This window comes from Triticum aestivum, chromosome 6D, assembly GCF_018294505.1.
Source record: "Triticum aestivum cultivar Chinese Spring chromosome 6D, IWGSC CS RefSeq v2.1, whole genome shotgun sequence".
NCBI lineage: Eukaryota > Viridiplantae > Streptophyta > Magnoliopsida > Poales > Poaceae > Triticum > Triticum aestivum.
This window is the reverse complement of record NC_057811.1, coordinates 470,299,200-470,320,427: the sequence shown is the minus strand read 5'-3', so window position 1 is coordinate 470,320,427 and position 21,228 is coordinate 470,299,200. Positions and strand designations below refer to the sequence as shown.

Here is a 21,228-nt window from a genome sequence, read left to right as displayed (position 1 = left end):
CATTAAACTAAAATCAGTAGATTTTGACGGAACTTACGGTAGTGCGAATGAGGGGTCACACGAAGGCTAACCAGATGCAATACGGCATGCGCTACGAGCTGTACTTCGAGAGTGTCGGGCTCCTACCCTTTGTTCTTCAGTTCAAGCGTGTGCCGCCGGTGATGTGCCATTCAGCTCACAATCATGCTTGATCGTTGGTGGCCAGAGACACACAACTTCCATTCCCCTTGTGGCGAGATGATGGTGATGCTCGAGGATTTTACCATGATCACAGGGCTTCTGCTCGACGGCCAGGCTGTCACCGGACGAGTGGACAACAGGAAGTGGAGTGACAGGTTTCCTCTTTCTTTTCACCTATCCATTTGGTGGTGATTCGGGAAGTGCCTAAGAAAATACTCGTTGAGCTTTAAGAAGGTATATTTCACCATTGCATTCACCGGAAATGAAGGACACCCTTAAGCACATTGTTGAAGTATTCTACCATGTTGCTCGTCATGTTGTCGTATCTCCGCCCTCCTTCATCGTAAGCGTGTGACCACTTATACTTCTATCACGTTGTATTTCTACTAAAACCTTTTTTTGTCCTTTACCTGCTATTTGGGGTAGGCCTTCGGGCCAAGAAGTGGAGTCAGAGTCCAACCACGCCGTCAAGCTTCTAGGTTGGGGTTTAGACTTAAGTGGATGGCTAGGGCGCGCTGATTGTGCCCAATTAGGCTGAGGATCAAACTTTTGGTGCCTTGTGTATTATTTACCATGGCAGTTTTGATAACATCGTCAATCTCAAACAAATTCAATCCTCACTAGTAGATTATGTGAGTGGTGTGCATGTTTCATGTTTGCATGTGTGAGTACATCTAGATTGTACTCGGTCTTTAAAGGAAAATCCATGACCAACTAAATTTTGATAAAAACCCATAAGGGAACAAATACATGGTACAGCTTGATCCATGTGAAAGAAAAAGATAGATAAGCAACCAAAAAACGAAATTGCTGTGCAGACGACGGTATACAGACGGCACTTGTATGAAACGGTGGACTTTCGTTAATGCGCCGTTGCATTTCCCCAATCCCCGTCGCTTCCGCCCTCACTTCTTCTCCTTCCCCAATATGTCCACCCACGCGCCGCCGCCCTCACCTGGTCGGTCTTGCGCGCCCGCTCGCTCCACGATCCTCACCGACGGGACGCCGGCAGCGCCAGGAGGGCCGGATATCATTGGCGTGCTCCTGCACTGGGTCCGGAAGACGAGTTCAGGTGATGCCGCGTTCTTCTTTTTCTTTCTACAGAGGAAGTTCTACGAGCGGACCATGGATTCCACCTCTTTCCCCGTGCTTCTACTGATTTTGTTGTTCCTGCTCCCGCAGCGCCCGCCACCTGCTCGACGAAATGGACAAGAAGGCTGCCGGCACCCGCGAGGATCCCTTCTGCGTCCTCTCCGATGACCTGCTCGACCACATCATGTCCTTTCTGCCGGGGGATGATGCCCTGCAGACCTGCGTGCTCGACACCCATGGTGCGACCTCTCGAGGCGCAAAAGCAGCCTGCGCTTCATCTTTGACGAATGGTCAAGTTTCAGCCGCAAGCGTTTTAGTCAGTTGGTGAAGCTGATAATCCACCTCAGGGGGGACTCACCTCTGACCGACTGCCAGATCACTCAGTTCGATGAGGACTATTTCACAGAAGCCAAACTGTTGATCGAGTACGTTCTAAAGTGCCGGGTTGAGGATCTCTTAGTTTTCGCTGCTGGTGAATATTTGAACGATTTTTTACTGCTCGATGCACGTCTCATCTTCCGTCACTTGAGGACCATAGAATTTGGAAACCTTGACCTCGTGGATTCCTCACTAGATTTCTCGGGCTGCCCAGTATTAGAGGAGCTAACACTAGAAAGTTGCTATGTTGACTTATGTAAGATATATGTTCTAAATCACTAAAGCATCTGAGGTTCACTGGGTGGTCTACCTTCTCTGAGGAAGTCCACGTTTCTATTGCTGCGCCGCGTCTTATCTCACTGGAACTAGGTTGTTTTGACAACATGACTCCTTCCCTTGAAGAGATGCCATTCCTGGAAAAAGCATCTATTTTGCTTGAGGGTGGGTGCTACAATGTCTGTCAAAGTGACCGTGGATGTACATGTTCTGACGAGAAGTGTCTGCTTCTCAATGGATTATCCAATGTTGTTGATTTGAAATTGATTGCTGAGCCTAAACTAGTATGCTTTGCACTATTTGTCTTACTCTTACAGTTATTTGCAGTTGCCACACATGGTTTCTCAAGTAGCGGTAGTATCTATATCAATTGTTAGAGCTGCATGTGGCCAAGTTGTTTATTTTCATCACCATAGCTTCCTAACTTTACAATGGACCTCAAATCAATAAATTAATAACATTGTCGCTTGATTGGAAAAATGTCATAGTTCAGGTGCATATGGTGTAGTTTTTCTTTCCCCTAGTTTTGAAATTAAAGTATCTAATTGAAGTTTCTAGTATATTGTAATAGACTCTTAGATTTTTTTTCTGTTCATTTGCAATTTGGCTAGCTTATCTTCAAACAGGATTTGGAATGGTGCCCTAAGTTTGATAGATTAAACAGGATTTGGAATGGTGCCCTAAGTTTGATAGATTAAAGACTCTCATGCTTAAATGAGTGGTTTACGGCCATTGACCTATTTTGCATTCTCAACACTCTCCAATTCTTGAGAAGCTCATTCTTCAGTTCGGTAACACTGAGGTATATCATGTATATATAAAGATGTTGTTGTGCTATCAATTCAAATATGTTGTTGTATTAGTAAAGGTATTATCTTTATGTTTTCCTATTGTAATGAATGTTTTTGTATCTTGTAGAACTTTGTTGGGGCAACAGGATCCAGACAATCATTCGTGTGCGAGTCCAGTTTGGCTGTCAACATTAAATGTAGAAAAGTTGACGAGGGTGTTAGCAAAATTTTGGAGGTCTTGAGTACATGTGGCATACTTCGTGAGCAGGTTAGCCTCAAGTGCAGCGATCGCACTTAGATTGTAAGTTAACTCCATCCAAATTTGGTATTCATTATCAGTTAGAATGTATGGCACCCCTTCCTACTTGTACTAACAGGTCTACTGTAATTACGCATCAATTAGAATTTTTGACAACCCTTCGAAATCCATCCATATTTTGGATTTGCATGCTAATGGAGTTTAGAATGGTTGTTAAATTTCAACACAATTTATTATTTGTAATTCCACTACGTAGTTAGGACACACAAATATGTTTTCTTTTTTATTCTCTTAACTGTTTAGTTGCTGGTGAACATAATAGCTCTTAAAATTCAGTTTAGTTCTTCACTCTTATTCAATTTGGCAGAATACATTTTACTAAGAATTGAGAGAGGGTAGAATGCACAGTATAGTGCTCCGCATCCATCCACCAAGGATTGCCCTTGTCTCGCTGTATTTATAGTTGTTGATTTGATTAACAGAGATTGGTAGTCAAATTGCATGAATTCCAAATTGTTTTAAGCCTGAAGCCCTCATGAATCTTGAGGCCTCTCTGAATGGTCATATTTGTCCTAGTGTTGCCTCACAAGGCTAAACTATTTTTAGCAACTACAGAAATTTGTCAGGATGCCGTATAGTTCCTCTACGTCAAACTGTTGTTTAGGATATATGAAATTCCTGTATATGTCAACAGTACATCTTTGAACCAAACTTATTGTGTCTTGTCTTGTTTGTGCAGCTTCCATCCATTGGCTGGGACCAAGATGTGAGCTTGTTCTTGGTCTTCGTCTGAAGATTTATGTTTCTCTAAAGAGTCATATGTTGGTGGCCATGTGTTGGCGGTTAACCTGTTACTGTGATGTTCAGTTTCTCCTTCCCATGGTTGGTCTCTGCTCAAAATCTGTCTTTGTGGTTTGTTTTTTGCAACTTAGTACAGTGCTCTCTACTTTTTTGAATTGGGAGTGTGCAAGTTAGCAAAATTATGGTCGTCATAGCATTGATTTGCTTTTTAACAGCGGTTGGGAAGCGCATTAATATGCTTGTTCGTTTCATATATACATACCGAAAACTGTCTTCGTTTCATATATACATACCGGAATCCTCTGGTTAGCAGAATTTTTAGTTTGGTGCATGCATGTCCTATGCTGCAATCCTTGCTGTCCATGTGCGCTAATGCACTTGCTTCACTCTTGCATGTTTCTTGAGAGAAAAACCTTCATGGGGGAAACGAAGGCTGGCCAAAACCTTTTGTCTAAATCGCCTAGTATGTATACTAACATTGGTAGGGTATCATTCCAAGACACAAGTTGAGAACCAATCGTACATATATTTTGTTGATGGGTAGTACTATTTTTGCCTCTGTATGTATGGCCATTGCAAACTGGCCATGCACGGTTTGGCATTGAAAGTCATGAAGTACCCATGTTTTGACTCAGTTTAGCAAACCACTTGGGTTATTATCAGGTCCTAGAGTTCTATTGGCATCCATTGAAAGCATGTCTAATTTCCTCAGAGAAATGTCTAGTTAAACCTCATTATCATCTTGTATCAGGGTCACATTTTCATTCCAAATATCTGCGTAGGATAGATGATATTTGAACTAGCATTAATCGCTTGTGGCAAAACTTTCGATCCTCAAAGTCATAAGCATAGGATGCTATTTCCATCCTTGCTGACGAAGAAACCTCCACCCCCCCCCCCCCAAGTTGTGGCCCGAGGTTCAAATAGAAGTATAGTGCTTTCTTGTGATTATTTATGTAATAATTAATTTTAATTGTTGCCAACACTTATTTCGTTTTCGTCATCTGATCAAAATCAAGTGACCAAGATTGCACGACACTTACTCTATAACCTTCCACCCACCTACAAACATTCATGATCGCTCGTTGGGAACACCCTTTGACCCATTCCCACGTGGCCCTAATGAGCCCCCTCTAGCAAAACTCCCATCCCGTCCATCTTCATCTCACCTCCATACATGATACTTGCCTCTTTGTTTGTCTGCATCGATATCTTTTTTAGTGGATGTCATCGTAAGTTAAGGCCATCTCTCTAAATATTCCTACCTTAACCCTGAACTAGCGCTCATCATTGATGCTTCCCGCTCAAGTCTAATCATGCATCCATCGAGGGCGCCGTCTCCAGCACAACATGTCTTTGTAGGCCACGGTACCTCTTATTGGCATGTGGCTTTACATGCCAATATGGAAAGAAAGGCTAATGATATCATCGCCTTCATTGGTGCCATCGGTATCTTTTTTAGTGGATGTCATTTAAATTAATGCCATCTCTGTAAATACTCCTACCCTCAACCCCGACCTAGCGCTCACCGTTGATGCCTTGCATCTATGATTGGTGTCGTCTCCAGCACAACATGTCTTTGTAAGCCATGGTACCTCTTATTGGCATGTAGCCTTGCATGCCAATATGGAAAGAAGGGCAAATGATATAATCACTATCATTGGTGCCGACACCCCATCTAACTCAATGTCGTCGGATACAGAAAGAAGGACAAATGGTACTTCTTGCTTGGGACAAAAGGATTGCTACAGAATTGGAAAATATGAAACCTTTTGTACTATCTGTATTTTCTTAGGGAGTAAGTAAACTGCTATTTGGAGAGGGTGATATTAACCGAGTCAAAACTTAGATTTTAATTTATGTTTTTGCTTATCTTGAGTTGCTTGAGAAGCCTTTGGTGTTTCGATCAATTTGAAGATGACGCTGAGGAGCACCAAGCCAGAGAAGGAGATAGGACGATATGCCGTGATGTGATCATCGAGGGCGAGTCGGGGACAGGCACGGTCGGCTGCAAAATCACTGGCGAAGAGAAGTCTGAGGATTGACGGGATGGGAAGGGGAGGGGGTTTCCTGGCATCTAAAAAGGAATGTGGGAAGGGGTTAGAGGATGGTACATGGGCTTTGCAAGTTTTCATCATCAAATATGATTGAACTTTATAGGTGCTTGCAAGTTTTCATGCCAAAAAACATTCGAGGAGCTCTACACAAGAAAAATATTTCAATGCTTGAAATTTTGAGTACTTTTGGCACTGAAATCTGAAACTCGTGATATTCAAGGAGCTCTACATGATATTTTGACGAAAACTTGCAAGAACATACAAAGTTTGACAATATATGATGTCGCAAAGTTTCTGTTTTTTTGTTGTTTTTTCTATTCCTTTTGGATTTACTGTTCATAGAGGGTGTAGGGACCCGGGAGTTATCACACCTTTCTCATTCTTATTTTATACAAATAAAATGATTGGCAACAAACTGATATGTAAAATTATATCCGGGACAAATTAGTCATCGCTATTATATCCGGGACAAATTAGCCGAAAGTGGTCTCTGTCACTCGCCATAGCATGTTGTGCATTTCGTAGAATAGGTGGAGGGCACTGCGGGAGCGGAGTGAGATTAGCAAACCAAGAGGTTGAATGCGACATTGCCAAATCGGGGAGATCATCTAGACCAATATTGGAGTATCATCTAAGCTCGCGTCAACTTGTGGACTGCTGAAAGCACCAGTCGCCGGCAACCGCAGTGAACAGCCGAACTGGGAGAGCAAGGGGATTTCTCCCGTCCTCCCTTACTGAATGCTGGCAGGTCCCAAGTCCTCCTCCCACAGCGTGCCCGCCGATGAACCCCTCACTGGCTCCACGTGTGATGCCTATAGGCAAGGAGCGAGTGGGCGACTGTGAACCCTCATTTCCTTTGCGACGTGGGGGGAGACGAACGCCGGAGGCCGAAGCAGAGGAAGAAAGACCGACGGCTGGGGGCGGTCACCGGCATGGGGGACGGAGTCAACGGCGTGCCTTGACCCGTCGCCTCCACGCAGAGCAGCGCCGTCACTAGCCTCATCCCTGGCCTTTCTCGATCGGGCGGTGGCTGCAGGAATAGACGAACAGACGAACGGAGGTCGGGCGAAGAGGAGGAGGCCCGCTTCGCTAGTTCTATTTTCTCCAAGGCTGGAGCAGGTTTCACGCGAGAGTGCAGGCCCAATTAACCAGAAGGATCGCTTTCAGCCTCTAGAGCAGCAGCCCATTAGGACAGCTCGGCCAGTAATTAATAGCTGTGTTTTAGGTGGCTACGTAGACCAGATCTGATGACTAGAAATGACCGGATCAAAAGAATGGACGACCATAACTGCCTAGTGCGTGAGAGGGCAGGAAAGCGGTGCAGTTTTACTGTCCTAAAAATAAATAAATGAGCGGGCCAATAATGACGCATGGGGAATCGAGGTCGAGGGACTGCTTCGAACCCTCGTGGTTTAAATACCATAGGGATGGGATGGGAGGAAGCGTTTTCCCCTCCTTGTTCTTCCCCGCGGTCGGCGGCGGCCAGAGCTTCGACCAGTCCAGGAGTCATGCTCAGGTGATGCTGCAATCTTTTCCTTTGTCTCTAATACCCCAATCGACTTTGTGGTTTTCATTTTCCTCGTGTGTCTATTGATTTCGTTCCCGCACCCGCAGAACCCGCCACCTGTTCGACGAAATGCACAAGAAGGCTGTTGACACAGGCATGGATCCTTTTCGCGTCCTCTCCGACGATGTGCTCGAGCACATCCTTTCCCTTATGCCGGGGGATGAAGCCCTACAGACTTGCGTGCTCGGTACCCAGTGGCGTGACCTCTGGAGGCGCAAAACCAACTTGCGCTTCATCTTTGAGAACTGGTCAAGTTTTAGTGGCGAGCGCTTCAATAAATTGGTGAAGCTGATAATCCATCTTAGGGGGGATGCATCTCTGACCAACTGCCATATCAATCCCTACAGTGATGAGGACTATATCAATTTCACAGAAGCCAAGCTGTTGGTCGAGTACGTTCTAAAGTGCCGGGTTGAGAAGCTCTCGATTTGTGCTAGTGATATTTTGTATGAACCATTACTAGTCGATTCACCTCTCATCTCCCGCCACTTGAGGACCATAGAATTTGGATTCCTTGACCTCGTAAATTCCTCAGTAGATTTCTCGGGCTGCCCAGAATTAGAGGATCTAACAATAGAAAGATGCTACATTGACGCAGGGAAGATATGTTCTAACTCACTAAAGTATCTGCGGTTAGTTGGGAATTGTACCTTCTCCGAGGATATCCACATTCCTATTGCTGCCCCGCGCCTTATCTCACTGGAACTAGGTAGTTTTCAGTGCTTGTCTCCCTTCCTTGAAGAGATGCCATTACTGGAAAAAGCATCTATTTTGCTTGGCAATGGGTGTTACAATGTCTGTCATAGTGACCGTAAATGCAGTGGATGTTCTCACAAGAAGTGTCTGCTTCTCAATGGATTATCCAATGTTGTTGATTTGAAATTGATTGCTGCGCCTGAATTGGTATACTTTCCACTATCTTACTCCTACTGTTATTTTCCAGTTACCACCCGCGGTTTCTCTTGTGCCTATAGTATCTATATCCATTGTTAGTGTTGCATATGGTCAAGTTGTTTATTTTCATCTCCACATCTTGCTAACTCTATCTTCACCTGGTGGCCCTTAAATCAATATATTAATAACATGATTTCTTGATAAAATAAAATGTGACAGTTCAGGGCCTATGGTGTAGTTTTCCTTTTCCCAAATTTTGTAATTGAAGTACCCAACTGTATTTCCTAGTATATTGTATTAGAGTCTGATTTTTTTTCCTGTTCATTTGCAATTTGTCCAGCCTATCTTCAAACGGGATTTGGAATGGTGCCCTAAATTTGACAAATTAAAGACTCTGAAACTCAATGATTGGTTTACGGCTACTGACCTAGTTTGCATTCTCCAACACTCTCCAAATCTTGAGAAGCTCACTCTTAAGATCGATTTCCCTGAGGTATTTGATTCAAATATGTTGATGTATTAGTAAAGGTTTTATCTTGTATGATTTTTGTCGCAATGAATTTGTGTATCTTGTAGAACTTTGTAGGAGGAGATGGATCCATGCAATCATTTGTGTGTCTGCCTCATTTGGTTGTCAACATTAAATGTAGAAAAGTTGATAACATTGTTCGCAAGATTTTGGACGTCTTGAGGACATGTGGCATACTTCTTGAGCAGATTAGCATCAAGTGTCGTGATCGCACTTAGATTGTAAGTTACCTCCATCCATATTTGGTATCCCTACCTACTTGTTCTAACCGGTCCGCTGTAGTTACACATCAATTAGAATGTACGGCAACCCTTTGAAATCCATCCATATTGTGGGTTTGCATGCCGATGGAGTGTAAAACAAATGTCAGATTTAACAAAACTTATTATTTAGTAATTTCTGGTGACACTACAGTAGTTAGCACATATTTCTGATGTGCCTATAAATCTGTACCATACATGCAAGTTTTTTATTCTCTTACCTTTTATTATTTTTGGTTCAAGACTTTACAATTTTCCTTTTGTTTTTTAGTTACTGGTGAAAATAGCATCTCTTAAAATCCAGCTTAGCTCTTCTCTCGTATTCCATTTGGTAGAATACATTTTATAAGAATTGATGGTGGGTAGAATGCACACTATAGTGCTCTGCATCCATCCAGCAAGGACCGCCTTTGCCTCGTTGTTTTTACTGTTGTCCAAGCCTGTTGTCGGTATGATTATCAGAGATTGGTAGTAAAATTGCATGGGTTCCAACTTGTTTCAAGCCTAAAGCGCTCTTGGGTCTTGAGGCCTCTCCGAATGGTCATATTTGTCTTAGAGTTGCCTCACAAGGCTAAACTATTTTTAACAACTACCCAAATTTGCTCAAGATGCGGTTTATTTCCTCGACATCAAAGTACTATTCAGGGTATTTGAATTTTTCGTCTATGTCATCTGGGTAAATCTTTGAAGCAAACTTATTGTGCCTTGTCTTGTTTGTGCAGGTTCCATCCACTGATTGGGACTAAGATGTGAGCTCGGTTATGATGTTTGTCTGCAGATTTATGTTTTTCTAAAGAGTCATCAATAATGGTGCCATGTGTTGGCGGTTAGCCTGTTACCATGATGTTTTAGTTTCTCCTTTCCAAGTATTGTCTCAGATGGAAACCTATCGTTGTGGATTCTTTTGTGCAACTTAGCAAAACGGTCTAAACTTTGTTGAATTGTTAATGTGCAACTTAGCAAAATGATGGTCGTCAGAACATTGTTTTTTCATGAAAGTTTGGAAGCGCATTGACATTTCTTGCTCTTGTCATATTTTTAGTGGATGTCATCGCAAGTTAAGGCCATCTATCTAAATATTCCTACCCTTAACCCTGACCTAGCACTCACTGTTGGTGCCTCCCGCTCAAGTCCAATCATGCATCCATCAAGGGCATTGCCTCCATCTCAACATGCCTTTGTAGGCCATAGTACCTCTTATTGGCATGTGTCCTTGCATGCCAATATGGAAAGAAGGGTCACTAGGCAATAAAGCTCGATGGGAACAAAAATGATACAATTAGTTCAGAATCAAAAAAATGTACAATTTCAATGGAAAGAAGGAATGGCAAGTTTCCCTCCATTGAACATCAATCAATCTAGAAATAGGTAAAGGAAGGTGTATCACAGGGCCATGTCTTCCCCATTGCTCCATAGAACCGAGCTAGGTGGAATTGAAGTTCGGTTTCGATCAAGACACCCTTGCCTACTTACCTTGAATAAACGACTAATGATCAACCGATCACAGAGATCCTTTTCCAGCAACTTCAAATCAGAAAGCCCCGACTCCCATAAAGAATGCTTGCAGAACTTTATTTTTATTACGATGACGATATGGACCTCATTACTGTCTCATTTTCTTACATTTATACAAGTTCTTTTTTTATTAGACATAACAATAACAGAATCACGCTCTGTAGGATTTGGACCTACGACATTGGGTTTTGGAGACACACCTTCTACCGAGTGATATCGTCACCTCCACGCCAACACCCCCTCTAGCTCGATGGCCGCCGGATGAAAGGACAAGTTATAGTTCTTGTTGCGAATAAAAGGATTGCTACTGAATTGGAAAGCTTGAAACCTTTTGTACCTTTTGTAAACTGTTGTTTGTAGAGGGTAAATATTAAGCGAGTCAAAACTTGGATTTAATTTAGTGTTTTGCTTATCTCGAATTGCTTTAAAAAAAATTGGTGTTTCGGTCAATTTGGAGACGACCCTGAGGAGCACCAAGCTAGAGACGGGGATGACATGGTCAGTCGTGATGTAGCCATCGAGGACGAGTGGGGGACAGAGACGATAGGACCGCTGCAAAATCACTGACGAAGAGAAGTCCGAGCATTGACCGGATGGAAGGGGATGGGGGAGGGATCCTCGGCATCTAAAAAGGAAGTAGGGAAGGGGTTAGAGGATGGTTGACGGGGCGAGGAAGGAGACATGTTGGGCAAGTGATCTTCTGGATAGTATTGTGGCTATCTCAGGCACAATTCCTCCTCTGCACGAAGAATCGATCATGCCCTTTGACGGAGTCGGCAACATGGAGGAACAAGTTCGGAGCCATTCTTAATCAGCGTCGAAAGTGTTGTGTCCAAGATCTCTGGCACAATTCCCCCTCCGCACGAAGAATTGGTCATGCTCTTTGACAGAGTTGGCAATGTGGAGGAACAAGTTAGGAGCCATTTTGGATCGGTGTCGAAAGTATCGCTCTGGATGCACCAGATTTGCACTCTTGACAATGGAACCGCCATGCTTTGGCCTCTTGTTCTTCTCCATGCCCATCAACGTGGTCATGGCAATGTCATCATCTTCATCCCACTCATATTCCTCTTCGAAGCAGGAATCATCATACGGGGAGGATTCACGCTCACAACGTATGACAAGAAAAGGCAAAAAAAATTAACTTAGAGAACTTCCATCGAACACTTTGTGGGCACCGAGCTCAAGTTCGGCGGCTAAGAACTTCCATCCAACACTTTGTGGGCACCGAGCTCAAGTTCGGCCGATGTAGCTCGTTGGGCGGCCTAGTAAAGGCGTCAGGATGGACCCAGGGGTCGGAGGGGAGCCGGGGATGCAGCCAACTTCGGCGGCGGCGTGCCGCCTTGTATCGAGAGCTCGATATGGAGTGGCGGCTCGGCGCTGGTCAACCGGCCGATAATCGACCTCGCAGGCGACGGCCAGCATATCATCCATCGGCGGGGCAGGAAAACGGTCGAAATCGACGACTTCGGGCGGCGGTGTGTCGAGCTTCTGCGGCGGCCGCGGGGGTCATGGCGGTTGTCTCCAACAGCAGGAATGGGTGTCAGGGCTCGGCGTGGCCGATAGAGTGGCGGCGGCGGTGAGAATCGGCGGCAACGAGATGGGGAGGGGCAGCGGTGATGAAATTTCAGGTTGGGGTTCCCGTCACAGTGTTTTGCGTTTTTTGTCTGTCGCTAGTGGATTGGTATATTTACCAATTCGATTGCAATTTTTAGGCTATAGCCTAAAATTTTTTTTGGTCGCCATGCAGGTTTTGGTCTGCTGTTGGAGCCTTTTTTTTTTTTGGCCTCAAAGACCATAAAATTCTGTTTTTTTTTTTTGTTTAAGCTACATTTTTTGGTCTGCTATTGGGGATGTTTTTAGAATGTATGGCACACCCTCCAAATCCATTCATATTTTGTATTCATTATCCTTCAGTTTAAATTGTATCTGCATGCTGATGGAGTTTAGAGTGGCTGTTATATTTCAACGTTGTTTATTATTCTGTAATTGTTGGTGACACTAAAATAGTTAGCACACATTTCTGATGTACTTATAGATCTGTACCATCCATACAAAATCATTTTTTATTCTCTTCTGTTTTTTTCAGTTCAAAAAATTATCTAATCCTTTTACTGTAGTGTGTGATGAAAATAGTAGCTGTTCTCATCTTGAAATTCAGTTTAGGTCTTCTCTCGTATTCCATTGGTAGAAATAGAATACATATCACTAAGAATTCAGCTTAGGCCTTTGCCTCACTGTATTTACTGTTGTTCAAGCATGTTGTCAGTTTGATTAACAGAGACTGGAAGCCAAATTGCATGTATTCCACACTTGTTTAAGCCTTAAGCAGTCCCGAGGCTTCTCTGAACGGTCATATTCGTGTCGCTGTTTTGCCTTTGCAAGGCTAAACTCTTTTGTTAACAACTACAGAAATTTGGTCTGGCTGCAGTATAGTTCCTCTACATCAAACTGCTACCCAGGATATTTGAAATTCCCTTCTATGTTTCTGACTTGCCTTGTTTGTGCAGATTCATCCGCTGATAGTGACTCCACTGATAGCGACTAAGATGTGTGGTCGGTCATGTTGTTCATCTGAAGACTTTTGTTTCTCTAACGAATCTGCAATGGTGGCCATGTACGCTAATCCTGGGTAAGGTAGCGCCGTAAGTTTCCTCTTGACATGTTGAAGTGGGAACAGCAGTGTCATTTCGATCTGAAGAAATAGTCATGTTGTTGCTTCTCAGAAAGAGTTGATGTCAATTACATGTTCATTCCGTTTCATCTTGGTCCCTTTTTTTTTGCGAACAATTTCAACCTTCCCGTCTTGAAGCCAGGAAGGTCGTTCTGTACCTCTTGCTTTTGTCTAGTCTGAAACTAACTGTATTTGTTCTGATTCATGTCATCTTGTGTTGAGCATGATGGTTTGTAAGTCTCTGCACATACGGCTTCTGAATTTGCATCTCAGATTTGATATCTACAGATATCCAAGGGCAAAATCGGTCAACCAGATGATACTATAGAATTGTTTGAACATTCCAGCATATCCTAAATTTGTCAACTGGATGCCGAGGATGCTAAACACTGTGGTCTCACTTTTTTTTTTAAGTAACATTGTAGCAAGCAAAATAAAAATAAAAATAGTGGGAATCATGCATCGAGATGTTGGGGGATGGATGCAGTGCAAAGCAATATAACAGGAATTTCACATTGTAACTAATGATGTATGAATGCAGTTCCTCTCCTGTTGTACTCCTTATAAACAGTCTCAAGAAATAGCAAAATCAGGGAGAGATTGCCTGGCCAATTAATTCACTAGGTCTGGTTACATTATCTGGCATTGGTGTGCATATTGCTGTAGCACTGCAGAGGTAAATTCTTGCATGCTGCAGAGCATGATAGCTTCATCCCTCTGAAATGCTGAACCAGAACTGGAGCAGTTTAAGTTGAGCAAGGTTAACAGCGTATGAACATGTTCACTCCCCCACCTCTGAAACTTCTAGAGCGATCTCGACAAACGTCATGTCGGAATAAATGTTTTTTCTTATATTGTCGGAATAAAATTTTGCAAGATGCAGAGCATGGTAGGCCTTGAACTTCATCCCTCTGAAATAGCGATGAACTGTCACAAGAGCAGTCTAGACTCTGCTTGCAAGGTGACACAATCACACAAGAAAATTCACTGGTACTTGAATCACGTGCTCCTCTGCTTCCGAGTGCCATGGATCGGCGGCGCGCTCGCCTAGTTTCATTCCCCATCTTCTTCCTATGTTCGATGAAATGCATCTATTGGAACTGGGGAGGAGGAAGGAAAGCGTGTGAAAACTCAACGCTGATTTGTGTATGACTCCAGATCCCGCCTGCTTCTGCTGTGTCGGTGCGAGTGCGGCGTTTCTACTCTGCCACAAGCTCCTTGTTCGTCAGGATCATCCGGGTGTGCGTGCTCTATGGCAGGCGTGAGTGAGGTGGAGGCCTGCTCCTGCTCGCCGCTATGCTTTTTAATGGCAGTTGGGAACCGCATTGATAGGTTTGTGTTATCGGTAACGGAAGCGCATTGATATGCATATTTTGTAGATCATCAATATATTCTGGTGCTCTCCTGGAAAATGACACAAATTTGCTCACAGTGCATCCATCCGCCACCCACAAGAGGCATCAAGAATTAGCCTCGTGCTCATTGATACATTTGCAACACACACAACACCTAGGTGAGTAGCAACACCAGCAAGGCCTGATCCTTGGCTCCCTTAAACAGATGATACTACGACCTGAGAAACTTGGATATATATAGGCATGAATAGTTCCATTTCTCCCTGCACATCCTGTTTTTACTACTAGTACTCCCTCCCTCCGGAAATACTTGTCCTAGGAATGGTTGAAAATGGATGTATCTATAACTAAAATAAGTCTAGATACAACTATTTCTAAGACAAGTATTTCCAGACGGAGGGAGTACTTTCTAGGGCGCGATCAAGTCATGTAGTCATAAGATGCACCTAGTTTCGAGTTTCAACACATGTACTCCCTCCGTCCCATATTAGTTGTCGCTCAAACGGATGAATCTAGCACTGAAATATGTCTAGATACATCACAACTAATATGGGATGTTGGGAGTAGTTAGTAGCAAATGGCATTTTAACACCGCATGCCAGTCCAGTTCTTTCATGTCTGAGGATGGCTCCTGCGAAGATAAACCCAACCATTTTGCAGGATCTATCTGCCATGAAGTATCTTTTCTTTCACCACGCGGAATTCTTATGTCGGGTTCCACTATGAGAAATAACAGAAGAAACCTAACAAGTGCGGCATATCATTACCACAAAATGCATCACCGTCGCAACCGGCCTACTAACCGCTGCCATGATGTTAACTAGACTTCGTTTAAAGATTTCTACATCAGAAACTTGGATAATAAGCAGCATGGTCCACGAGTCGGCCCTCAGACCGTTGATAGTAGTCGCATAACAACAAATTTCAACACAAGAAGTGGCCACCAGGGCGGAAGCAGGCAGGCCCTTGGATTTGCTGCATGTGAGTATGAGTAAACTGCATGATCAGATCCAGCCCTTGATTTCCGCAAAGGCAACGGCCGCAACTAGGGCACCCCCTAGATGAGAAGAGCCTGACACGCGACTCCCACCCTACAAAAATGAACGGGCAAAAGTTAGTTCCATTCTAGGTCAGAAAAGGCATGAAGAATTAATGGTTATCAAAACGTGAACAGTACTTGGGTACCCGATTATCAACGACAATAGTTATGCAGAAATGAGAGGTTTCAGACAGATAGAGGAATGCTGTAGTTTGACATGGCTTGACTAGAATATTAAATGGTTGATTGATGCTGTCAGGCGAGACATTGACTTGAAGTAGATCCATTGCTTTGCAAAGTAGAATCAATGATCACCAAAAAGGTGCAAGAATTACAAGAACAAACAAGGAAAACTACAACCAGCCTCCCTAGGTGTGAATATTGAGCCATATTTCCAACCACAGGTCGATTAAAGACCAGGAGTTGTATATATCTTATGGTTAGGAACCATACACATGCAATTCACAAAAGTTTCAAGTTCCGAGTAAGAATACATGAAAGTAGCAGTTACACTGTCAAAAAATCATGGCCAATGAACATAAGCAACTGTTGCACAAATCACATTCACTTATTACTAGATTTTTGGGTACCCGGATTTAGTAAAGAATAAATATATAAAGAAAACCAAATAAACAACAAATGGAAGTTAAGATAAATACCTTCTTGACCCTCCACAAATCAGCACCAATCAAACCAACTCCCTGAAATAAGTAAAGTCAGAGAAATTATGTCCTCACTACCTAGCACACCCACATGTTTATCAGATTTCTTTTTAGTAAAAACAAAAATCTTCTCACCACTAACGCAGCTGGAACGGGAATGAAAAGGTGTAAGTATAGTAGCTTCGTCGGATGCAAAAATATCTCAAGAAGAACAATTGCATTAACTGCAGCACTTGCGCCCTGAGTGACATGATAGGGTCATATTTAGTGTGTAGCAACCGACACCTTCTGTACAAATTAACTAATGGTGTCCATTGTATCGCCTCTGATCACCAAATTTTCCATCCAAATACTTTTTCTTGGTGTGCGGTGACAAATAGTTGGTTGATTGGGGCAAATTTCACTGTAATATATGATGTAGTTATAAGACAGGAAATCACTTACAAGACAGGGAGTTTTCCATCCTCCAAAAACCTGCAAGAGAAGCATTACTTATTAGATTAGGAAGATTATCGTGCAGCTTAAAAGAAGGATCTTGATCCCAGAAGTTTTGCTGGCATCAAGTAGCTAGCATGGGCAGCAAAGTGACTGAATACCAATCTTCTCACATGAAAGTAACAGGAAAAAATATGTACTAAATCAGAGATAATATAATCGTAATTTTATTTCATAAGCAGAACTAATTGATGCTCAGGGTTTGGAATCCAGTTCACTGATGTATAAACATATTACCTCTTTTCGTGGGGCTAGAAAAATCTTTTCTGCCAGGTAGAATACAGACCCAGTAAGTGCTCCAGTCACGTACAGTTGGAAAAGAAAACCAGGACCAAACGTGCGGGCAATCTGATGCACAAAAGAAAAGAAAAGAAAAGGAAATTCAACACGAGCAAGAAAGGTAATAATTTGTCATCACAGAAACATATCAAACGATAGTACTGATAATAAACCACAAGGTTGGTGATAAAGTATCATTGCTCTTCATTAATCCTAAGGAATCCGGTTGAAGTTGCGACAGCTCAGTCCAACAGAGTATATATCTCCAAGTCTCATATACAATAGTACCACTCGTATAGTTATAAGACGACAGTGTTGCTTCGCATAGAAGATTTAAGGTAAACTAAGTGCTTTCGTTAGAGTAATGTTTATTGTTAGTTCCACCGGGTAAAAAACAGCACTCCCTCCGATCCATATTACTTGTCACTCATATGGATATATCTAGAGTTAAAATGCGTCTAGATACATCCATTTGAGCGACAAGTAATATGGGTCGGAGGGAGTAGATAAAAAACATGATAGAGCCAATTCACTCCTGTCAAACATGATATTATTTCTTGAACATGGTCATATGATTTCAGCATCTTTTTAAGAACAAATGAGTGGTACTGCACACTTGTTTGGAATGTACTCCCTCTGTAAACTAATATAAGAGAGTTTAGATCACTAAAATAATAATCTAAACGCTCTTATATTAGTTTACGGAGGGAGTAGATTACACATTTCCAGTCCAACAAAAAGGCATGTTCCAGAAGCATATACTACTGCAGCAACTCCTAGATCATGTATAATGTTGGTCTGAGTGCTAATACAGGAAAGATAACAAATAATTACATACAGGAAAGCCAGTTCACTCCTTTTTCAGATGAAGGAAGCGTTATTGATCTTCGACAAGTACATGAACCAAAGTTAATGCAAGTAAATTTCTACATTTAACTGATAGAATTGAACCAAGACCACCCCCGGTTGAGAGATTGCGACGCTAATTCAGTAATCAGTCCTATCAACCAAAGTTATGCAATTTCAGCCTGACAAACAAACCTGGGTTCCATTTCTGTATCGTCAACAGAACAGAAGAGATGACAGAGTGACAAGAGTGAGTGTCCGTCTTACGCTTGAGCCGAAGAAGTAGAGGCCGACCATGTTGTTGAAGAGGTGCTTAAGGTTCATGTGGCTGAAAGAACTGGTGAGCATCGTGTGCAGACGCCCACTCGTGAAATTGTCCAGCGAGATCTGCTCATCAACAAAAACCATCAGGTCATAGACTCAAAGTACCACTGTCTCCAGTCCAGACCACCACATTAGAAATTAACCACCAAGCACCAACCATGAAATGTTTCCTCATGAACATGGGATCCACGTTGCTGGAGGCGCTCGTGAGCAGCGTGTGCAGCCGCCCGCCGAAGTACATGTCCAGCCAAACCTGCTCGTCCACAGAATCATCAGGTGATTGTGTCATAGTGAACTAGTTAGTGAAATCATGGCCAGCACTTGCGAAACCAAAGCAAAATAAGTCACTTGGGTAACCATCAGGTCACCAAGACACTACTAACCATGTGAGGATCCGTGATGAACCTGGGATGCGCGAGCACGCGCCAGAGCATGAAGACGGACAAGTTGGCGCCCATGAGCGCGCCCACCATGTCATCGGCCGTGGCCGATGTCCAGAGCGCCCTAGGGAAGGGAGGGGAGACGCCAGAGCAGAAGCTGTGAGCAGACGATCAAAAAAAGGCACCAACTTTCTTGTTTCTTCTCCCCGGAGGGAGACGGAGCAAGGACGTACGGTACGGACCGAAACCTTACCAGGGCGCCGCGGCGTGGAGCAATGCCGACGACGGAAGGGGCCAGCCCGAGGTGGTCCGGCCTCGCTGCGGAGCGGAGATCTCGAGGCCGGGGGACCCAGCGCCGCGCGCGGCCGGCACGACGGCCGCGGCGCTCGTCGGCAGGAGCGAGCCGGGCGGGGAGCGGGGGCCGGGTGCGGGCGGGGAGGGGAAGGGGGAGGCCGGTGCCGCGGGCGGGGAGGAGGAGCCGAGGAAGCGGCAGCGGGGGATGGGCGGTGGGACGGCACGGCGGAGGGCTTGCCGCGCGAGGAGGGAGAGGGGAAGGGGAAGGAGGAGCCTTCTCCCCTGCAGGGCCGCCATTCTGTTCCGCCTAGCTTCCACGCCAAGGCCAAGCTCGGGTTGCTGTCCCCGCCGGACCCGCCTCTGGGTTTTGATTTGGTGGAGTGGAGTTTGGGAAACGGATTTCCTCGCATGACAAAATTACACATTTGGTTTTTGAAGTCTCTCGCTATGAATTGGTCTCATAACTCGAGAAACACTACAATGCGATCTTTGTGCATGAAATACATAACACTCTACGGTATCTTTACGGCCCCCTCGACGGTAGGGCCGCTGCACTTTTGAGGAAAACCCCTCCTTTTTCACGGAAACAACCCACGGTCCCCCGGTCCACGCGCCCTGCCACCCTGTCCACCGTCCACGCGTCCTGCACCGTCGTTGCCGGGCCCGCCGTCGTGGAATCCAGTGAGAATCCATTGAAAGTTGCATGCGGGCGGTTCCTGACATACTGTGCGGACACGATTTCTTTCTCGTTCAATGCCCTTTTTCAATGGTCTCAAAGAGATAAATTTTCCATTTTTATCTATGGGGTCACAACCGGCAGCCACAGTCGCATTGTGCTGCCCCCTCCGATGGTAACGTATCATGATGGGCCTATTATGATGGCAGGCGGTTTCCATCACTCCTCAGGTCTGTTTGGTGCACATCTTCGACTGGATGGTGCCGGATGGGGTGGCCGGGGTGGACATGGACATGGATGATAAGTTCAAACTGGCACTTCAGGAAAAGGTGCTAGTGAGGGCCATCGTGCGCCGGCGCCTGTCACCCGGCGCGTACCAATGAAGGTGATTGCCCGACCTTGCTGCTACTGCTAGAAATATGTATACACAAAAACTATGAGTTCACTACTTGTGACTCCTTATACCAGGTTCAGGTCCAACATCATCATTTAATTAAAACTCCAGTAGAACTCATGGACTCAAAAGAGGGCATGCCAGCCCGATTTCCATTACCGATAACTGAAACAATGCAATGTTCTGAGTTCTGACCAACCATGACATTAAGAGTTCAACAAGCTGAAAACACAGCAGGTATGGACGAGTCGCGCCTAACAACAAAGAAAAGGTTCCAACACAAGACGAACAGATGGAAGCGAGAAACTAAAGGTAGCGAGTAGCGATAATGGCCACCATTTCAAATTTACTCAGAGAAACACAATAGGCTTTAGACCAACATCATGGCTGAGCACACACCTCAGGCGCCACCCGTGCTAGAAGCCCCCCATGCTTTTGGAAACTGAAAACTGCAAAAAGGAAGGAAAAAAGCGACAATAAAGAATAAGTTTGGCTTCAAGATGTCCTCGATTGATATACTAGATAGGAGAATAGCATGGCAAGCAGTTTGATGTAGAGGAATGCAGCTTGACCAAATTCCTTTTTTTCGAAATCAAAGTGCCTTGACCAATTTTCTTTGTTAATAACATGGGCATATGGCCATCAGACGCCTAAAGAGTTAAGACTCACAAAGCTTCACACTGACGATAGGCTGGGAATAACAGTAAAACTGAAAACAATGAGCCAAACAAAGATAAACAACATTTAATCCTTGCTGAATAGATGCCAGTGTAATCTACCAACTGGAAGCAGAGCTAAACTACATTTAGGAACAGGAACATCTGCTATCTTCATCAACCTTTGTAAAGGGTTTTGCAAATATGTTTTGCAAAGGGTTTCATACTGGATACTGGATACAAATATGTTTTGCAAAGGGTTTCATACACGGGTTAATGTGTAAGTACAGCAAACTTGTTAGAACAAGTAGGAAAACTGCATAAATATACTAAATATGAAGTATGACAAAAGGTAACTTACAATTTGAGAAAGAACACTTTTCCTTGATGCTGATTTTCTTATAATGCACACCACATGTACTCAGGATATTCAAAATTTTGCGAATTCCCGCATCAACCTTTGTACATTCAATCTTCACAACCTCTAGGTGGGCGCAGACAAATGATTGTTTTGTTGTTTCTGGGACTGCTGTTGCTCCTACAAGGTTCTATCAG

General features: G+C 43.9%; 1 protein-coding gene and 1 pseudogene across 2 annotated transcripts; one reads left to right on the top strand and one right to left on the bottom strand.

Annotated features, from left to right (window-relative positions):
- The first annotated feature begins 237 nt into the window (after window positions 1-237).
- LOC123142732 (uncharacterized) lies at window positions 238-3,181 on the top strand (annotated as a pseudogene).
- Window positions 3,182-15,268: 12,087 nt separating this feature from the next.
- LOC123142081 (RHOMBOID-like protein 12, mitochondrial) lies at window positions 15,269-19,299 on the bottom strand. 2 transcript variants are annotated; one of them, XM_044561103.1, is made up of 9 exons: window positions 18,907-19,299; window positions 18,657-18,777; window positions 18,431-18,526; window positions 18,217-18,336; window positions 17,062-17,172; window positions 16,774-16,803; window positions 16,465-16,569; window positions 16,327-16,368; window positions 15,269-15,719 (listed from the first exon to the last, which is right to left on the bottom strand). In XM_044561103.1, exons 1-9 carry the CDS (start codon window positions 19,242-19,244, stop codon window positions 15,633-15,635), a joined length of 1,050 nt encoding a protein of 349 aa, XP_044417038.1. In that variant the 5' UTR covers window positions 19,245-19,299; the 3' UTR covers window positions 15,269-15,632. The 2 variants fall into 2 exon arrangements, with proteins under 2 accessions (XP_044417038.1, XP_044417039.1); XM_044561104.1 differs by lacking the exon at window positions 16,465-16,569.
- Between the last annotated feature and the right edge of the window lie 1,929 nt (window positions 19,300-21,228).

Bases quoted from the DNA above. Each gene is read 5' to 3' on its own strand.
- LOC123142081 (XM_044561103.1), bottom strand. From the start codon at position 19,244: ATGGCGGCCCTGCAGGGGAGAAGGCTCCTCCTTCCCCTTCCCCTCTCC. The intron at 18,337-18,430 runs GTTGGTGCTTGG...GTTGATGAGCAG, and splicing joins TCATGAGGAAACATTTCATG to ATCTCGCTGGACAATTTCAC. The intron at 16,369-16,464 runs GTGAGAAGATTT...TACTTATTTCAG, and splicing joins CCGTTCCAGCTGCGTTAGTG to GGAGTTGGTTTGATTGGTGC.